This window comes from Sander lucioperca, chromosome 23, assembly GCF_008315115.2.
Source record: "Sander lucioperca isolate FBNREF2018 chromosome 23, SLUC_FBN_1.2, whole genome shotgun sequence".
In the NCBI taxonomy this organism is placed as follows: Eukaryota; Metazoa; Chordata; class Actinopteri; order Perciformes; family Percidae; genus Sander; species Sander lucioperca.
In genome coordinates, this window is record NC_050195.1 from 18,879,414 (window position 1) to 18,898,158 (window position 18,745).

An 18,745-nucleotide genomic window follows, 5' to 3' on the forward strand; every position below is an offset into this window, starting at 1 on the left:
TATTATCGGGGGTGACATGGTTAATAAAATGACAACAAAAGGTGTTATTTTTTCTAGTCAGACGCTAACAACACATATTATGTAAGAAATAAGGGGAGGCTGGTGACATAACAAGTGACAGAAAAATGAGTTTGAGGACCTGCATTCCTACTTGGTTTCCATGGCAATAGCTACTTCTAAACATGTTACTTCCTTCTCCGTTATCAGGGACATTCCTGATAGCAACCAGACGCACAAACACACACACAGGGATTTAGTGCATTCAAAATAGAAGTCAGAGGTATTTTACAACAAAGAAATCCTTGTTTGACCAATGTTAGAGTTGACTGATTTATCGAAGTGATGCTGAATCATTCGGAGCCACATGCATGATGAATCACAAAGCACTGTTCTGTCATTTTATAGTGTGTTTTCACAATACTGAGATTATCAAGCAACAATGGTTCATTGTAGTTGACAGTTTGCAGGACACTGATTTTCTAACAGCTAAAAACAACATTTTAATTTCAGGCTTGGTGGTGCATGTGCATGATGTGTTGTTCAAATCGGAGGATAACACAGAAAAGCAGGGCAATTAAATATGAGCGAGTTTTTCCTTAAATATGCCAGCAGATAACAAGAGAACCATGTAGGTCCGACACATTCAAGGCTATTTGGCAATAAAGCAAAATCTGTCAAACAGAGAAGAACACCGTGGTTTTCTAATGACCATCTGTCAGTTTGAAGGGAATTCTAAGCTGACAATGGATCAAGTCATGCCTTGTGTCACTGTGAAGATCAAATGGCAACTGCAATGCAAATGAACCTTGATCAATCTAATTTATAATGCATGAAAGGCCACAGAATCAATTAATCCGTACAATCCTACAAATCAGTGACATTCTCACTAAAGAGTAGCTTCGTCTGGATCAGCGCCATGTTGACACAGTAATAAAGACGAAGATTTTCAGCCAAAAAAAAGGTAAAGAGTTGTAAATCCACACACCGTCTCTCCTCCCACTGAGACAGATGGAGTGACACCCGGCTGCTGCTAAAGCTATTTAAACTGTAAAGGCTAAGGCTTTGGGATAACAGGAGCAAACACTAAAGCCGAGAGTCTGCAACGCATTTCTAAAAGACTGTACGTCTGAAGGAGGGGAAGACGAACCCAGGAGACACATTAAGACGTATTGAAACAGGTGTATTAGCTGTGCAACTCATGTCATGAAAATGAATAGGCCCGAATCAATGCACCGAGACCGGCCAGATGTAGTCTGCTAATAAAGAACAGAAACAAGAGTGATCAGGATATGATTAATGAAGTGTTTACGGATTATTCAGGTCTTTTTTATGTGAAAATTGTAGCTACAAAGTGATGATTACATTGATGCATGCATCAAAATCTACAAAAAATACAGGAATTAATGAAGATAAACCTGGCTCTCAGAGCTACATAAACACATACTGCCTATTCAGTTTGGCTGTATTGGCTCTATATTTACATTGTATCCTTAATATTACTTCTCCCATTATTTCCACACATATGTGCAACCAAAGAGCTTGTGTCTTTTGTGAAACCTTTTGTAAAGTTTCATATCGGTTTCTTCACATAGCACTTCTTCATTATTCTTAGGTTTGCACCTACTGTTTTGACACTCTTTCTCTGCCCATGCAGATTGTTTGGGATTAAGAGATTTTGTAGTGGTTACTTAAAGTGTTTATGCTGCAGTTGAACCCTTTTCAAGCTTTGATCAATAGAACTATCACCTAAATCGTTGAAATCTAAAATACAGCGCAGACGTTTCAGAGAATATTGGCCCAAGTGGAGGCAAGGTAACCACCAATTGATAAAACGCTGTTGGTTAAGTGTTTAATAGGAGACAACTGGTGTCCTCAGGGAAACTTTTAGTTAGGCTTATCATACCAGTTCTGCCATTATCTTTTCTGCCACGACGAGCCTGCTTCATATGTCTGTTCATCATCCAAGTCCCCGTTTTATTTGCTGTCATAGGCGAGCAGCGTGCCGCACTTAGCCTAATGCACTTGACAAAGCTGACACATATGTTGTCACTGCCCATGACTTATTTAAAATGGTTCCATACCTCCGACTTTCCTCCAAACTTGCTCAAAGGTAATTCTCCTGTTTTTCTTTTTTTCTTTACATCCTCAAGCTCCATGTTGCACTTAAGCTACACCATACAGCCCAGCAGTCCCGGTGTGATGTGTGCGAGAAGAGGAGACTCCGCGCATGACACGTGTTGCATTTTGTAACTGTAGTCCAACTTGTGTAACTTTTTGGACACATTTGTTACTTTGGCCTAAATATAGCCTATATAGATAATATTTCTGATTATGGCATAGCTTTCTCCCCACCCAATTAGGCTAATAAAATAATGATTAAAAAAAACACAAATGCTTGATCAAGGGCCCGGCCCGGCCCGAGGATAGTGGCGGAAAATAACGGCCCAGCCCGGTCCGGTCGGGCTCGGGCAGAGAATCTAAACTCTACTAACAGGCTCTACCCTGCAATACACAAACAATGTCTTCTACGTTAGCTGGATCGTTAGCTAGCATAGCTTTAACCTCAGTTTTAACCTCAACCTTAAATCAGCTGGAAACATTAAAAAGGTCATTTGGAGACAGAGGTTTTTAACCAACTCACGGTGTTTGAGCATTTGAGCAAAATGTGATAGCATCAGTCATTTCAGCCAACACACTAGAAATGAGAACCCTGCTTTATTTTTACTTCTGTGAGAAATTAAAGACCCATTTGCACGACTCGAACGACGGATTGGACCCAAACACAGACAAAGCAGGCAAGTCTGAGGACATCTGGTGGTTGGATGGAAAATGGCAATGAAGAGGCCTGGGGAATGGGAAATGTGGCTGGAGAAGAGCGACAGAGAGGCAGACTGTGACACCTTTGAGACTGTGACACATTGTTTAAAAAAATTATGGGATTTTGGGTGGTAAATCCGGGTAAATCTGCCAACATTATCTTTGTACAGTAAACTTTATATTTTCTGTCCGAGGGCAGAAAGCTTAACAGCCGCACAGTAGCAACAATAGCTATAAAAAATTTTTTTTTTTAAAAGTCAATTGGTGCACCAGTGATGATTTGGGTGTGTCCTATTAAAGGAGATGAATATTTGTGCAAACATACATTTTGTACTATTTATTTTTTATTTTAATTATTTTTTATTATTTATTGTAGAGATCCGTTTTCACTCTGACATTAAAGGGTCTTTTTTGTTAATCAGTGTAAAAGAGCCACATTAAATCTACTCTGATTCAATGTTGTAAAATAATAAAACATAAAAACTTCCAACATGGGTGAATCATTTTTATATGCACTCTAAACGACAGTTAACCATGTATAAAATGGTGCTGATCGACACCACAGAGAGCAGCTTCCCACAGCCACTTTGCATGGCAACAGCACGGGTGAGGAAGAGCACGGCTGGCCCAGCCCAGAATAAACCAGGTTACTCCTTCAGGGACCTGGGGAAGTTGAAGTGGCAGACCTAGTTACTCCCACTCATCCTCGGTTGTCTGTGCGGTGGTGGCTGCTGCTCATCAGGAGTCCGATGGAGAGTAACAGAGCGTTGAATATACATGTAGGGTTATGACGCAACTAAATAATATTTCATTACTTGCATATTAGGTACAACATTAATCCAACATTAGTCTTTCTTGCCTGTATATATTTGCCTTTATCGAGGATAGCGCCTGTAATTATATTTCAGCATGAGAGGGATGTTGTGAGTGCTGCTCCCTTGGCTAAAGTGTGGTAAAAATAAAAAATAAAAATAAAAAAAAAGAGAAGATGAAAAGATGTGGGAAAAGAAATGACAATCCATGTCATAGATTTGCATGATAGTCTAATGTAATGTGAAAGTTCCACACCCACCACGACCCTCCTCTATGCCTCTGGGTTTTTTTCTGTCAAGGTGTCAGCAATTTCCCTCTATTAGGCTACACACAGCTCCTCTCTGTACCAATACAGTCTGTGAAATTAAAGTCAGTTTTTTTATTTTTCTGTTCTGCGCTGCCTCCTCCTTCCCTGTTTCCTCCTAAACTGGGTTAATATGGAAATCAGGATAGGGATGTCAAAATTTGCCTCTCAAACATGCAACTGCAAATTCAAAGACTACCGACTTCCCTCCTCACTATTAGATCTCACCTCAGCCAACAGATATCTTCAAAAACAGATCTTAAAACAATAGTGAGAGTGGTATCAATCTTCTCATCTAACTCTTGGCAAGAAAGCAGATAGATGTACTTCCCAAAATGTTAAACTATTTCTTTAAGACCCATCTCTTTTCTTTACTTGTTGATATCCAGTCTCTGCTTTTTTGCGTTTTAATTCCATGCTTCATCTGTTCATTTTGGATGGATTTTCATCAATATTTATTTTTGTATTTTTTGATCAACAGACAATCAATCAGCAACATCTTTGAAATGTAGATATAATAGTAAATTGAATATATTTGGCAATTTGAAATTAACATTTCTTTTGCTTGTTTTCTGTCTCTTAGAGACAAAATGATGACCTATTATTAACATTACTTGAGAAAATACTGAATAATGAAAATAATTGTCAGTTGCAGACCTGATCAATTGACTTGACTACTGTATGAGAATTAAAACATTAACATTCATATCTTCACTGTCAATCCACAAGACGTTAAAGTACTAAGCAGCATTGTATATAAAAATCACCTACATAACTAGGGAGCAGCCGACACAGATACAAAAGATAATTATTTCGGGTCATTCTCATCCTCCTCTTTTTATTGACATATTCATATTCAAACTGGTACTTGTCCTGTGTGTTACTTCACGTTGTTTCCTATAGGTCACATCATGTTTCGCATGTAATTCTATTGTCTGCCACAGAGCAAGTGTTCTCTTTGCTGGCTTCATGTTGTTTGTGAAATTGATTGTATGATGAATCTACAGAAAGTAAATGAAGTGAGCAAACAGAACAAAGAACCTCAAAGTGCAAGGGCATTTAATCATTATGCTCGTGAGGCCAAAAACAAACGCTGGGATGGATGTAGATTTCCTGTGTGCATGTAAGAACAATATGGTGTTGAAACCTTCCACAATAGGAGAATACATTAACCTTTCACGACAGCTCTCTCGTAAAGATGATTCTGGATATCGACATGCTATCAATCCCTTTCAAAATTGAAGCCCCCGCTCTGTGTGATTCTGCTGAATGCCACACTGTGGAAAGCCCTGACATTTCCCCTCCATATTCATCAGATGACACGTTGTCATGGCAACCACTGACACAAACACACCCATTCTTCATGACAAGATGGTTTTATATATGTTGTTGCGGTTTGGCTAAACCTTAACATATAAAAAGGAAAACATCCTACTGGTATTGATCCTAAGCCTGGTTGTTAGTTGAATAAAATGAGACAACTGTTGTTTAATAGCTATATTGTGCTGTTCTTACTGTTGCAGCCTGGCTCCCAGTTGTTTTAATGCTTTTCTTAAACATGACTCATATGTCTAAACTGAGCTGAAACAAGATGCTGTGCGCAAGCTCTCCATCTATGTATCTATAAATTCCTGAATGATTAAAAATAGCCAGCACGGCTTTAGAGCTGCCGGTGATGGTTGATACCACAGGAATGATGTACAGTATAATGAGGTATGGTGGTGGGCGTACATGAGTCCGACTTACCATTGACGCAGAACTCATATGTTGTACAGAGTTCGTCTTCAAACAGACAACCTGGAGGGGAGAGAAGGTGAAACACAAGACTTACTAATGGACAAAAACAAAGTTGCTCTAAAAGTTGCTCTACAACATAAATAATTTTGTTCCATCCTCTCAAAAGGAAGGATTTGCTGCTTTTCTCTTTTTTTATATCATTGAAGATTAAATACTTTACAGCATTTCTGGACATTTTAAATCGAAAAACAAGCATTTTGGAAAGTACCGGTATGCTTATTTGCTTTCTTGCCACGTGTTAGATGTGAGGATTGCTGTTCGGGGGAAACAACGAGCCTTGGAAAGGCAGAAGGTAAAAACGACAATCTGCTAAACTAACCACACAGGTGAGAGAGTAGTATCAATCTTCTCATCTAACTCTCAGCAATAATGCTAATAAATCTACAGTATATCCCAAAATGTCCAACTTTTCCTTCAATCTGTGAAGAAAATTAGCTGCAGCCTAATTTGTTCAAATAAATCACTGTCAACTTTAGAGGGGAGAAAAGGGAAATTGCAAACCAGTCCAGCAGGTAGTGAGAAAACATAACAAATCCCTTGATATTAGATATAAATGGAGGCCATAAGCATATGTAGTATACACAATAGACGACTGAATGTACAGAAAAGGTACTGAATTGTAATTTAGCCCAATATCACAATTTCTAAATATGTCACCGCTCCATAAAAGTACAGCTTAGTACTGCATTAACTCTGGTGGTGGGCCTCGCTGCTAATGGCAGAGCCATCAATCATCCATTATTGCGACTTCTCCTATCCTGTCTCTGACACTAATACCCTAACGTTTCCATATATGAATGTTGTATGAATATTAATGAACTTTAACGCTTGGACCAGGGGCTGGGTGTTCCAGACTATAAATGAACAGATGGCAGGAGCATTATGGGAAGCTGTTCCCTGTGTTCATATTTTACATGTGGGAGTTGGGCGAGCAAAGGGCTGATTGTTCTGCTCACCGATCTGCACAGGTGATCCTCCACATTTACACGTTTCCAGGAAAAGACGGAGTTGAAAGAATAGAAAAGAATAGAATAGAATAGAATAGAATAGAATAGAAAAGAATAGAAAAGAAGAAAAAAATAGTCTGTGGGGTAAAAGCTCCTTTAGAAGTGTTATTTTCTGTCACATTCAGGGTCAAAACAAGCCCAACATAATCAGACCTTCAGCTAAGAAAAGAGCCACTAAGAACCATTCGGATTTGTTCAATACACTCTCGACAGGCTCATACTACAAAGCTTATGGCGTTTGCAATGTTGGCAACGCAGAGACAATCTGTAAACAACTGGGTCAAGCTTCAGCCCTCTTTTGTCAAGTCTTTTATCTTTCTTATTTCCCGGTTTCAGCTCATCAGTAGGAGTGACGTTATTGGATGCACCCTCCTAGCCCAGTGGCCTCGATGGACAGCAATGAGCAGCTTTGGACCGTGAATAGAGAACAGGCTGAGGAAGAGTAAAGTACGGTGGCCCTGAAGTGACAACAAATCCCACAACCCGAAAAGGCCTCTTTTATAATGACAAGAGAAGATCAATTCACACAGAAAGCTGTGGATGAGACAGGAACTTTTTAGGCATCACAAGTTTATTTGAGTTTCTTCTTTGCAGCTTTATCATTAGGATCATTATTCTGTTATAACTATTAAAGTCTAGTCTAACTTGATCATACAGATACAATATGCAGCCATTTTGTTTGGAAGTCGAGGGCACATTTTATGAAATTACATCTTTTAGAGGTAATGGCCTCAATATGTCTGCGAAATGGCTATTTAATGATGTAGAGTGTGGCATCATAACAGAGCTGTAAGGTCGCTCAGCTCTCAACTAAAAGGCAGAACGTCCTGAACTGAAGAAAAACAACTCACTGCTGGAACATCAAGACTACAAATAGCTTTTCTGACAACTGGTAGTGTTATTTTATAACCAATACTTTCCTCATTTTCATACACAGATTAAGCTACATTTTGCAGTTATCCATAACTCTAAATGCTGCTGCTGTTGGTTGAACACAGCACTTGGACTTAAGTATTTTGTTCCAAAGCTTCCTGCCACAGCAGAGATCAATGCCACTCCTTCCAATAGATATTAATAATATAGGGCACAATATAAAATATAATAGGAAACCATAAAAAGCTTTTTTGCTTTACAAAATCTTGTTTATTAACAATGAATGAAATGACTATGTGTGATATACTGTAAAAAGGGTCACTTGTAGTGACACAGAGATTTATCAGCAGTTTATCTGCAGTTCTCATAGTTCTACGGAGCCTTTTATGCTCTTTTGTTTTGGTTTGCTCTGATAAAAACCCATCCAAACGACAGACAAAGTTAGCGACTAGCTGATAAACACAGTGGAGGGTTTTGCAGCTAAAGAGCCAGATATTTTCCTCACGAGTTGGTGGAGACAAAGCAGAGCTAAAATAGAGTAAATATTGGACTTACATTCTTCAGATGGACAGAAAAACAACTTCAAATGAATGCCAAAAGATCAATATTTTACCAAGAATTTTGAAGATGACTACAAACATATATAAGACCATACTTATAGGCTACAGAGCACTTAGGAGCATTTAGAAAGAGTCACGCGATCCCTCTTGACCATGCATCTCACCGCTCTGCAATTAGTGTCAGTCCATTCAACTTTACCTCCTCATCACTTCACTGCTTAATTCATTGGGTTCTCTGGGAGGCCTTGTCAGCTCTCAATATTAATTATGACCTTCCATTTAATGAAGCATCCAGCCATGCATAGTTAGTCAGACATAGTGTGTGTGTGTGTGTGTGTGTGTGTGTGTGTGTGTGTGTGTGTGTGTGTGTGTGTGTGTGTGTGTGTTAGACAGGGACATAGGATTGATAACGCCACATCCCCTTTCTCCAACACCATGCCAGAGATGATTATAATGGCGCCTTTTTAATTAAAATGCAATCACAGTGGATGCTGCTGATTACTTCAGGCGGACAAAAAACAAAAGGATGTTCGACTCATCGTGGCTGAGGAAAAACAAAACAAAAAAATTGTGTCCCAGGTTATATCTTAATGAAGCATCCTGACAAAAGAATAGCCACATTGTCTTGTGTAATTCTAGGCGTACAAGATCATTTCACAAAGAAAATTACCTTTCCAAAAAACTGCTACACTTGCTATTGAGTGTTGATGCTCTGTTGCCATGTCAACCTCATCACAGTAGCTCATCAATGGGAAACTAGTCGAGTAAGTACAGCCTCTGTGGGATTCGGTGGATCAACAGAGGTGATTTGAGTGTGCTATCTGTGTTAAAGTCATTATTTTTCATCTTGTGTTCCAATGTGTCGTGATGACATCTTCAAATTGCTTGTTTTGTCCAATATACAGACAAAACCCAATCAGTTTGCAATCACAGAAGACTACAAAAGCCAACAAGTATTCACATTTAAGAAGCTAAAACTAGTAAAATGTTTATACTTTGCGTCAAAAAAAAAACAAAATCAATCCATCAAGGAATAATGTATAGTACATACTCACAATTGCCTAATTGTTGCAGCTCTAGATAACTGATTAGTTCTTTGGGTCATTTACGGAGTAAAGATGTCAGTTAGTGTGTTAGTTTTATATTATTGTAAACTAAACATCTGGATAAAACTTCACAATCAAAACAACTGCCAGATTAATTCATAATGAAAATAATCGATAGCAGCAGCACTGGATGTGAGCTAAGGTACTGTAAATGTGCAGAAGCTTGCCCTCCAAAAATAGGCACTGTGTGACCTAATTTACAACTACAGTATGCATGGAGAATCCAGGAGGTCAATGGATGCAGTAAGTCAGTTCAGCTTTTTTAACATGTCTTGTTAGTGGCCTGTATTCTCATTATCCTTTAAATCAGAAGATAGTAAAAAAAAAAGTGCAATCAGACATATCTTCCAGTATTTTGTCTCAGTCGATCTTATTAAATGCACAATCCTAAATTAAATGCAATATGATATGGAGGTTTTGCATAAAAACACTTCCAAAAATGCATGCAGAACCTGGATCAATTAACTGTGGCCTTAACCTCTCAAGAGCCTCTATACACAACTGTGTAACACAGAGACACTTCCCCATCATGCCCCCTGCCTGTCTTGTTACCACTAATTGATATTAAGGGAAGCAAGTGCATCTTCTGTATAAGTAAGCGAGGTGCAACACATACACACTCTCACACATACGCACACAAAACAATTCACCTTCAGTTAAAACCTCAGCTACACAGCGTGTCAGGGACATAACAACATGGGTGTCTACCCTTGGGGGAGTGAAATCAGAGAGGTGCTTGTTTAAAGAAAAAAGCTCATTTAAGGTAATTTAAGGAAAAGCAATTACAATAGAATGACTCAGAGTTTCTCATTAGAAAATGACATAACCACATTAATATCTAAGATAATCTCCACCTGTACATTATCAAGCCATTCATAACACATCTCAGAGCAGTTTCAGTCTAGAGGAGCTGCTGTCTCAAACATTTGGCCGTGATTGGCCGACCTTGCCTGGAACATAAAATATGTCCTGATGAGGCTAAACCCAAGGCTGAACAAGAAGTCAGAGACTTTAGCGTTCACTTTCCCCTCACAGGTGGTTGGCTTGTGCCGGGATACCATCTGTGATGTCTGAGGGGCCAAGGAGGATGCTGGTAGTCTGGCAGCGAGGACAGCCACTCTCAGAGCCTGCTGCAGTTTAGGACATATTTCATTCACTCTCTGGGGCCAGCGACTTATCTTTTATAATAATTATAACTTGCGACTGAGGACACTCCTTTTTGCTCTCTCACACACACACACACACACACACACACACACACACACCTGTACTGTCAGCCTAAGAAGCCATTTCAGAACAGTGTAGCAGGTGACAACGGCAATAAAAGTGCAAGTGAAATTGAAAAGGGAACGCGGCTGGAGCAGGAACATCACCTGCAAGCAAATTAGCATCAGCTTGACACCATGTCCGCAGATTCAAACAGCTTGTGTCATTAAGGCGCTCTACTGCTAAAATTAAAGATGGCTCCAAGCTTATCTCTGCTCCAAAATGTCTGTTCCTGTCAAAAGCTACACATCATGCTGTCAGCAATGCAGCCACGGTGGTTCAACATTTCCATACATTCCTTGTGCACTTTTTATATTAACATGACAAGACTTTTTTTTATAACAGTTGTTTAAATAATGACGTGACATTCTGTGCACCGACATTTAACGAGGACATTTTTTTGGGGTGAAACACACAGTTAATCCATTTTTAAATCATAAAATGACCATGCTACACTACTGTTGAGGCTTCTTTTTCATATTATTTTACAGACATATGTCCACTATGTGCATCCAGGCACAGTTTGACATTTTGGGAAATACATTTATACGCTTTCTTGCTGAGAGGGAGATGAGACGATCAATGACATTTTCATGTCTGTATGTTAAATATGAAGCTACTGTAAGCAGCCAGTTAGCTTAGCTTAGCACAAAGACTGGAAGCAGGGGGAAACAGCTAGCCTGTCATATTTCAGACATGTTCTGATCTAACGCTTGTCAAGCAAGCAAATAAGTGTATTTCCCAAAACTTTTCCTTGAATGAAAATGAAATGCATGGGAGTGCATCTAAAGTGATTTAAAAAAAAAAAGCATGAATAATAAGTAGGAGCTAGAAGCAGGGTCTTTAAAATCACTTTGATTGAAAAGCGAAGCTGACATGAAACCACCTGACATCCAGAGGAGTGTAACCAAACACATTTCTCACAGATTTTCCAAAGAATTTGTCTCAGATTTCCCGAGCAGGCAGGCAGGTCACTCTTAGTCACTCAGCTGCCTGCTCCAGGCGACAGCGGCCATGAATTAAAGATGGCAGCAATACTGCGGCAACTGAGGACCTAGAAATAGGTCGGTTTGACCTTTTCTCTGACCCGCGTTGAATGATTCAGACATTGGATTGTCTCCCCTCTTCTGAGGTGTAATTGGGCGTTGAAGTGCAGAACCAGAGCAAGTTGAACAGCAAAGCATCCTACTCCTGAGGAACTCAAAGTGAACCAACACATCCTGGCCCGGGGGAAATCTCCAGTCCTCCAGATGAAATAAAAGGTTTTAACTGTCATGAGTGCCGATTGAACCTCATTTAAAGTGCAGGTCGTCACAGCACAACAGTGTTTGGGTACTACTTCCCCTACTGATGAAAAGTAGAGATTCAAATGCAGGTGAGCTCAAGTCATTCTGGTGTCTGGTCATTTTATAGCTCCCAATTAAAGTGTTTAGCTAGATAACCTGTGGAGTGAAGTACCTTTGGTTTTGTCAATTCATATCAAGGGCCATTTGTGTACCCACTTAAGCACGAAAACTGTATCCACACTTCTACCCACTCAGGCCACATATCATCACTAAGGGAAAGGCATTTTTTGTGGCTTGAGGAGAATCCACAAATCTTTCCAAAATCAAACAAACCCGTCAGTTTTATCTTTTCCAATGACAGTTTTCATTGAAGTGCCCATATTATGAAAAAATCACTTTTTCTGGGATTTGGGGTGTTATTTTGTGTCTCTGGTGCTTCCACACGCATACAAACTTTGAAAAAAAAAGCATCCATGCTGTTTTGAGTGAGATACAGGTTTCTGAATGTGTCTTGCCTTCAGTCTCCGGGTGAGCTGTTCAAAATCTGCACGGCTTTCTACGTCACTAGCCGAGACGAGGGGCCTATGGGGCTAACCGACTAGCTAGCGCTAGCATGCTAGCTCGTTCTCAATGGCAAAACACTGCTACAACACACACAAATTCACCCTAATCTACTTCTAAACTACTTACATGTCCCTGTTCTGCAGGTATTCCACGCAAAGTTGGAAGTGCGCCCTCGTTTAGAAGAAGTCTCCCAGCTAATCCTGCCTTGTACAGGCCAAAGTTGGAGAAACAGATAGCTAGCTCATGTAATCCTTACATAGCTACTGCGCATGTGAGACTGACAACAAAGATATTACAGAAGTTAAGAGGTCTCACTCTGTAGCTAAAACAGAGACATGAACACAGTGTGAAAAGAGGAGCTGCAGCAATGTGCAGTACAACAAAAATATGGTGTTTTTTGAAAATTAAACCATGTAAACCTATTCTGATACAATCTCAAATTACAATTATGAACCTGAAAATGAGCATAAAATGGCCACTTTAAGTACAGCTTTTTAATTCAATTGAAGCTTGTTCTGGCTTAGATTATTGGGTGATTCTTAACAATAATGTCATCCACAATATACATGAAGACCTTCCCTTCAGCTGATTAAATCTGTGTCTAACACAAGCTGGCACCACTTGAAATATTGAACACATTTCATTGATCACATCTGATTTCTGATTCTGAAAAACTTTTCTGATTCTGATTTCCATCTCACCTGAAAATGTTCTTCTGAGATATTATAATCACCCAATGCTAAGTTGATTATCTGCATTAGACTATCCAAATATAGCACAACCTACAATGTTAGGTAAACTGAAAACTAGTTACAGTACCTAATGTACAGTAAACAGGGGGTATTATGAACATGTCTAGTTTTGGGATGGATCTTGCAGAAGGAGATGTTATTTAAACCTGCATCGACTAATTTTTTGAGGGCAGTGGAACAACATATTGCCATGATACATTACAAAATTGTCCTATCTGAGAGTGAAAAGACTGAATCAAAACAGTAAAGTTAATGACAATGACCTGAAAGACGCTATGAAGCTCCATAGAGCTGAGGGTTACTGCAGGGTTAGGTGATAATCCTCACTACGAGCCACCTCGTTCACATAGTCATTTGATCTATTGTTTATATAACAAATATTGAAAAGTGCAGCTATAAGGTTTGTTAAAACATAAAGCTGGTACCCTCAATAGTTCACGTGATTACATTGCATCATTTGCAAAAGCCATTCTGAGCTGCCCCCCCAAAAGTAATGCTACAACAGTTGAAAAAACATTGGGACGGGGCAGAGTCCGATCACACTGGTTGTTTTGGAATAATGCTACAAACAGCGTGTTTCATTAGAGCTGGGTGTGGAGAATTTGTGGATTCAAATTTGCCAGTAAAATGTCACTAATGTACTTCGCAGACTACAGTCGTCATATCAATTAGTCACAAAAATAGGATAGAACCTCCCCCATTAGATTTTCAGCATCTCTCCGTCCCTCGCCTTGCTTCCTCCCAACAGTCATTTTGTTCCCCTGCTGCACTGAGAAATGGTCTGGAGTATTAATCAGCATCACCCAAAGACAAAGCAGACACATTACTGCTTTAATCACTGCTGAGATAGTATAGATTAATTCTTGTGCTCAACTCGCAGCCTTCAGAATCCTCATTACAGTGTTATTGTCCTCATTATAAATCTTGGCTCTGCAACACAGAGGTGACCTTCACACTGACCCCTTTACCAACGCCATTTCATTTGAACCAAATGCAAGTTGTGAAAAGGCATAACGGAGTCGCTAAAGCTACCCTTTAATGCCCGAGGAGTTTTTACACTCACTGTGTCACAAGGCGGTGAAGCTCAGGTATACGGCGCGGTGAGAAAGTACAATGCACTGTTATGTGCAAGTTGGAAAACTATTTTACCAACGTAGTAGTGTTAATTTGTCACATTCCTACACCTGACAAGTCTGCAAGGAGTAAAAAGCCTCTACTGAAGTGTAATTTAATTTGAGCGTGTAAAAGAAGAGCTGTCCTCATAACCTTCCTTGCTTCTCTGGTGGCACTCTTCCTCCTTGACCCAGAATATCTTCTAGGTTCACCTTGAACCGAAGTAGGAAAGAGAATAACGAGATGGATTGCCTCGACACGTCTATTTGACACAGATCGGACTTCCTTCCTCTCAAAAGACACAGAAGCACAGCCAGCCGCTTTGCTCCCACTCCCTCATCTCAAAACCCACTCAAAGCCAACACACTCCTCCAAGCATCTGTTGAGTCACAAAGAAACATTGCACTTCGTCTGTTATCACACTAGCCGTGGCAGCATCCCAAGTCGGGAATATACAGCCTGCTTTGTGTCAGAAATTCAGTGCTTACACTTTAAAGGGCTGCAAATTTAAAAATTAACTAAACATTCTAATATTTCCCATGCATTTTGAAATACAGCAACACTTGAATAGCTTATCAGTCTACAATTCTAAACACAAGTCTGTAGCAGCTGTTTGTTGGTTCAGTGCAGCTGAGAAGAGGTCCTTTACAACACTGTGTGCTGTTTATTAGTTGGAATCAATAGGCATATATTACATTCAACAACACATAGCAGAAAATCTCAATGTTAGACCAATTACTACACACTCACATTGAATGCTGCAGCTGTTGAGATTATTAATTTAGAAAAACAGGCTTTGCAAACAACAAACCAAATGCTCGTTTAACCACCCAGGACAGCCATGTGCACAAAGAAGGGGCTGGATTGCACAATAAAGTCTCATCCAATATATAGTTTGCCTTTTAAATGGATGAGTCAATGCCTTTAGTGAATTCTAAAAAACTTCACATCCAAAGTGTGAATAAAGAAGACTCTGAACTGAGGGCGAAGCTAGTTGACCCTTTACCAGTTCAATCAAGATGACTCAGACATCCGAAGAGGTAAGAACAATGCACCGTGACCTTTACTGAGACTATGAGACACCGCCGCAGGGTTTCATTCCTATTAGTTTTTATATCTTGCATCAATTTTTACTTTAATTATGATTTGGTTTCAGAGAGCATCCAAGAAGAGTTTTAGAAATTAGTTTTCATTATTCAGAAATGTCTCTACTATTAAATACAGTATGTGAGTAATGTGCTGCTTGTGTTGGTGTTGGAAACGTATTGATATATGGTTTAAATGGACATATTACACGTTAAGCCAGTTGATTTCAAGAGTTCAAGGGATGGGTCTGTTTTGGTCCACAATGAAATATTTAAACTATTGGAGTGTCATGAAATCTTGTATAGACATTCACATTCCCCAGAGGACAAATCTTACTGACTTTGGTGATTGCCTGACTCTTCCTTTAGCGCCACCATGAGGTTTTTAGTTGTCACCAACTTTTTTTTTATGGACTGGCATGAAATTCGGTACACACATCCTTGTTTCCCTCAGAATGAATTGTAATTACGTTAATGATCCCTTGATATTTCCTCTAGCGCCATGATCAAGTCAATATGTCCAAAAACTCTGGTTTATGATCAAATACGGACAAAAACATAATGCCATTCCCATCAGCCTCAGCAAAATTAACAACAAAATTAGCACAATCCACCAGCCAAATGCTGGTCAAATATGCAAGTGGCTTGTACATTTTCTTCACTCACCAGCCCGAAAAACATTGGTAATCTATTAAATTGCTGGTAGAATTTGAACATCACTAGCCATTTGGCCGGTAGACAATTTTGCCCACTGTCTGTGAGCATGCTAAAGTTAGCATTTAGCTCAAAGCACTGCTGTGCCTGAGTACTGCCTCACAGATCTGCCAGCATGGCTGTAAACTCATTGTTCCCACTTCTATTCTGGCACAGACTGGCAAGACGTTTTCATGGTTACATACAGTATATGAATTGGATTTGAGCTACAGTCTCTACAAAAAACTGTTTTAAAATGCTCAGTGTAACGTTGTTTTACGTGAACTATAGTAAGCTTGCTCCCAGGATAAACCAGGTCGATATAACTCATCCCCTGGGACAGACAGGTGTCCCTGCAAGGAAGGAAATAATAAGCCAACACAAACAACCCAACATAAAGGATAAAAACATAACACTTCCAGTGAAACAAGATCCAACCTCACTTGGATATACACCTAATCATAATCCACACTGTTGTAAAATGTCAATCCTCATGTCAGAGCACATTTCAATCCTCTCAGATGATTTATAACCACAATAAGATATTTAACATACTCAGTCCTGATATCTATGGGATGACAGACGCCCGTGGCAAAATAGATAGAGATCAGCAGCCTATGAATCAAATCTAACTTGTCTGGGTATATTAGGCAATGGCTGCTGTAATGAAAACACCCAGCAGCACAGCTGGACAATGTCTCCATGTACATATTGGAGATAACAACCCTGTCACATATTTATATCTATCAATACATAGCCTACTGTAACGCTCCTTAATTTAAGTCACATAATCCTAAAATGCTTCTGCAAATGCTACACACGGCTTTAGTAATCAACACAATCAATATGGATAAGTTTTTTTCATTTTCATTTAGTCTCACTTTTGAGAAATGTTATCTGCTCTCCGTGTTCCTGCAAGATTTGTGAATGCATATTAGAATAGGGCTAACACCCTGGTGGGAGTTAGATTGATATTTTCATTTCATGAAATCCCAAAAGCTATTCATAACGTATGGTTATTAGATTGATATTTCTCTATTTATTATCTGATTCCGTGTCAACAAAATTGCTGAAAGTATTTCTTGCTAATACAACATAACCTTGCAGCTGAAGACCTGGCTGCCTGTCTAGCTAACAAAAAACATGATTTTCAGTGGTTGCTATTGGGATTCAGGACACTGCCAAACCTCTGCAAACAGAAAAGAGATGCTGAACAGAATGAGAAACAGGCCTCATAGCAACGATGATTGCAAGGCGCTGGAGTGTTAATGCGCAACCTAATCAATTTCTGCAAATCTTCCATTGGCAGGGTACTCTTCGGTAGTCAATGAATTCATTATTCAAATTATATTCTTCCTAACTGAGTGTAAACAGGGCATCAACCTTCCTGTACTCTTAGTGGAAAATATGCCAATCCTCAGTTCAATTACATCCTTTTTTTCCCTCTTTCATCAGTAGAAAAATATTGCACAGCCTTCCAGGGTGTTTTATCACATAATTAACAGTGCTATTAAGTTTGTCAAACATCGCCCACTGGTAGCAATACCACCCTTTGGCTAATTCTCAAGTATGCTTTTGAATTATGCCTCGCTTCAAAGTACTGGACTCAAGGCTGGTTGTTGAGTCACACCAGCATGAAAGCACAGGAAAAGTACACCATGTTGACCCACCCATGACCTCGACTGTTTGGAAGACCAGAGCATCATCCTGGAAGAGACGGCACGGACTTTATGATCGGATCAAGGTGACCAAACAACATGTCTTAGTTTCTTAGTTTAGTTCTTAGTTCTTAGTTTTTTACTGCTGTTTATGTCATCCTGTAAGGGTTAGGGTGAATCTAAAGCATGTGACTCATTCAGATGGGACTTATAGTACTGAACTGAGCTACAAAGAAAGAAAAATACAAAAGCGTTGAACTTAAGAAGAATGGTTTTACATTTTCAGGCTGGGAGCAACAGATAGAATGGTTGCGATACCTTCATTTTCTGCATCTCTTCAGTACATCTATAAGTGCCATAGAACCTACATAAGACCTAAAAATGTAGATACTATACTCTGCCTTTGGAAAATCAGGGGAAAACACAGTAACTACAAACAATCTTTCTTGTGCATTTTAACTACTTTTTTTTAAAGACAATACATGTATTTGGCTTATTTACAGTGCATAGTTATTAAATGTATCTCTGTTTTTCTAGTGTCCAGACAACCGTTTAACAACTGTCAAACAAGAAACGGTTTAGAGAATCTTTGGTAAACTTTAACTTTAGCTAAGGTTAGCTGTGGCTATCTACCCTGCTAGCTTACCGTTGATACATCTCCCCATGATCCTCCCTGCTTAAGCGTTAGCTGTCCAGTTGTCTGTCTCTCTGTTTTGACAAAAAAATGTACATTTCTATGGCATAATTTATTGTAATACGGGAAAACTAATGCCAAAATGTCAGATTCAGGTCTTAACTCATTTTGACCAAATATGTAGTTGCATTTTGGCTTTGGGGAAACATATTCTATATGCACACCTCATGTATTTAAATATGATCTTTATTTGTGTTGTCTGTATGCATATTACCACTGATTTACACTGACACTGTGCACTAAAGTCAAATTCTGTGAACTCTTAATAGGTGTGGCCGATTGTTGGAAGTGCATTAAGTACTTCCAAAATGCTCAAGAGATGACGCTACTTTTCAGGCTCTAAGAATTTTGAAAAGT

General features: G+C 39.3%; 1 protein-coding gene across 1 annotated transcript in view; it reads right to left on the minus strand.

Moving 5' to 3' along the window:
• Positions 1-18,745, minus strand: part of ptprn2 (protein tyrosine phosphatase receptor type N2) — a 125,786-nt gene that overhangs the window by 105,129 nt on the left and 1,912 nt on the right. Inside the window, exon 2 of the mRNA XM_031292882.2 lies at positions 5,681-5,731. Coding sequence (XP_031148742.1) covers positions 5,681-5,731 — 51 coding nt within the window. The remainder of the gene's footprint in view (positions 1-5,680; positions 5,732-18,745) is intronic.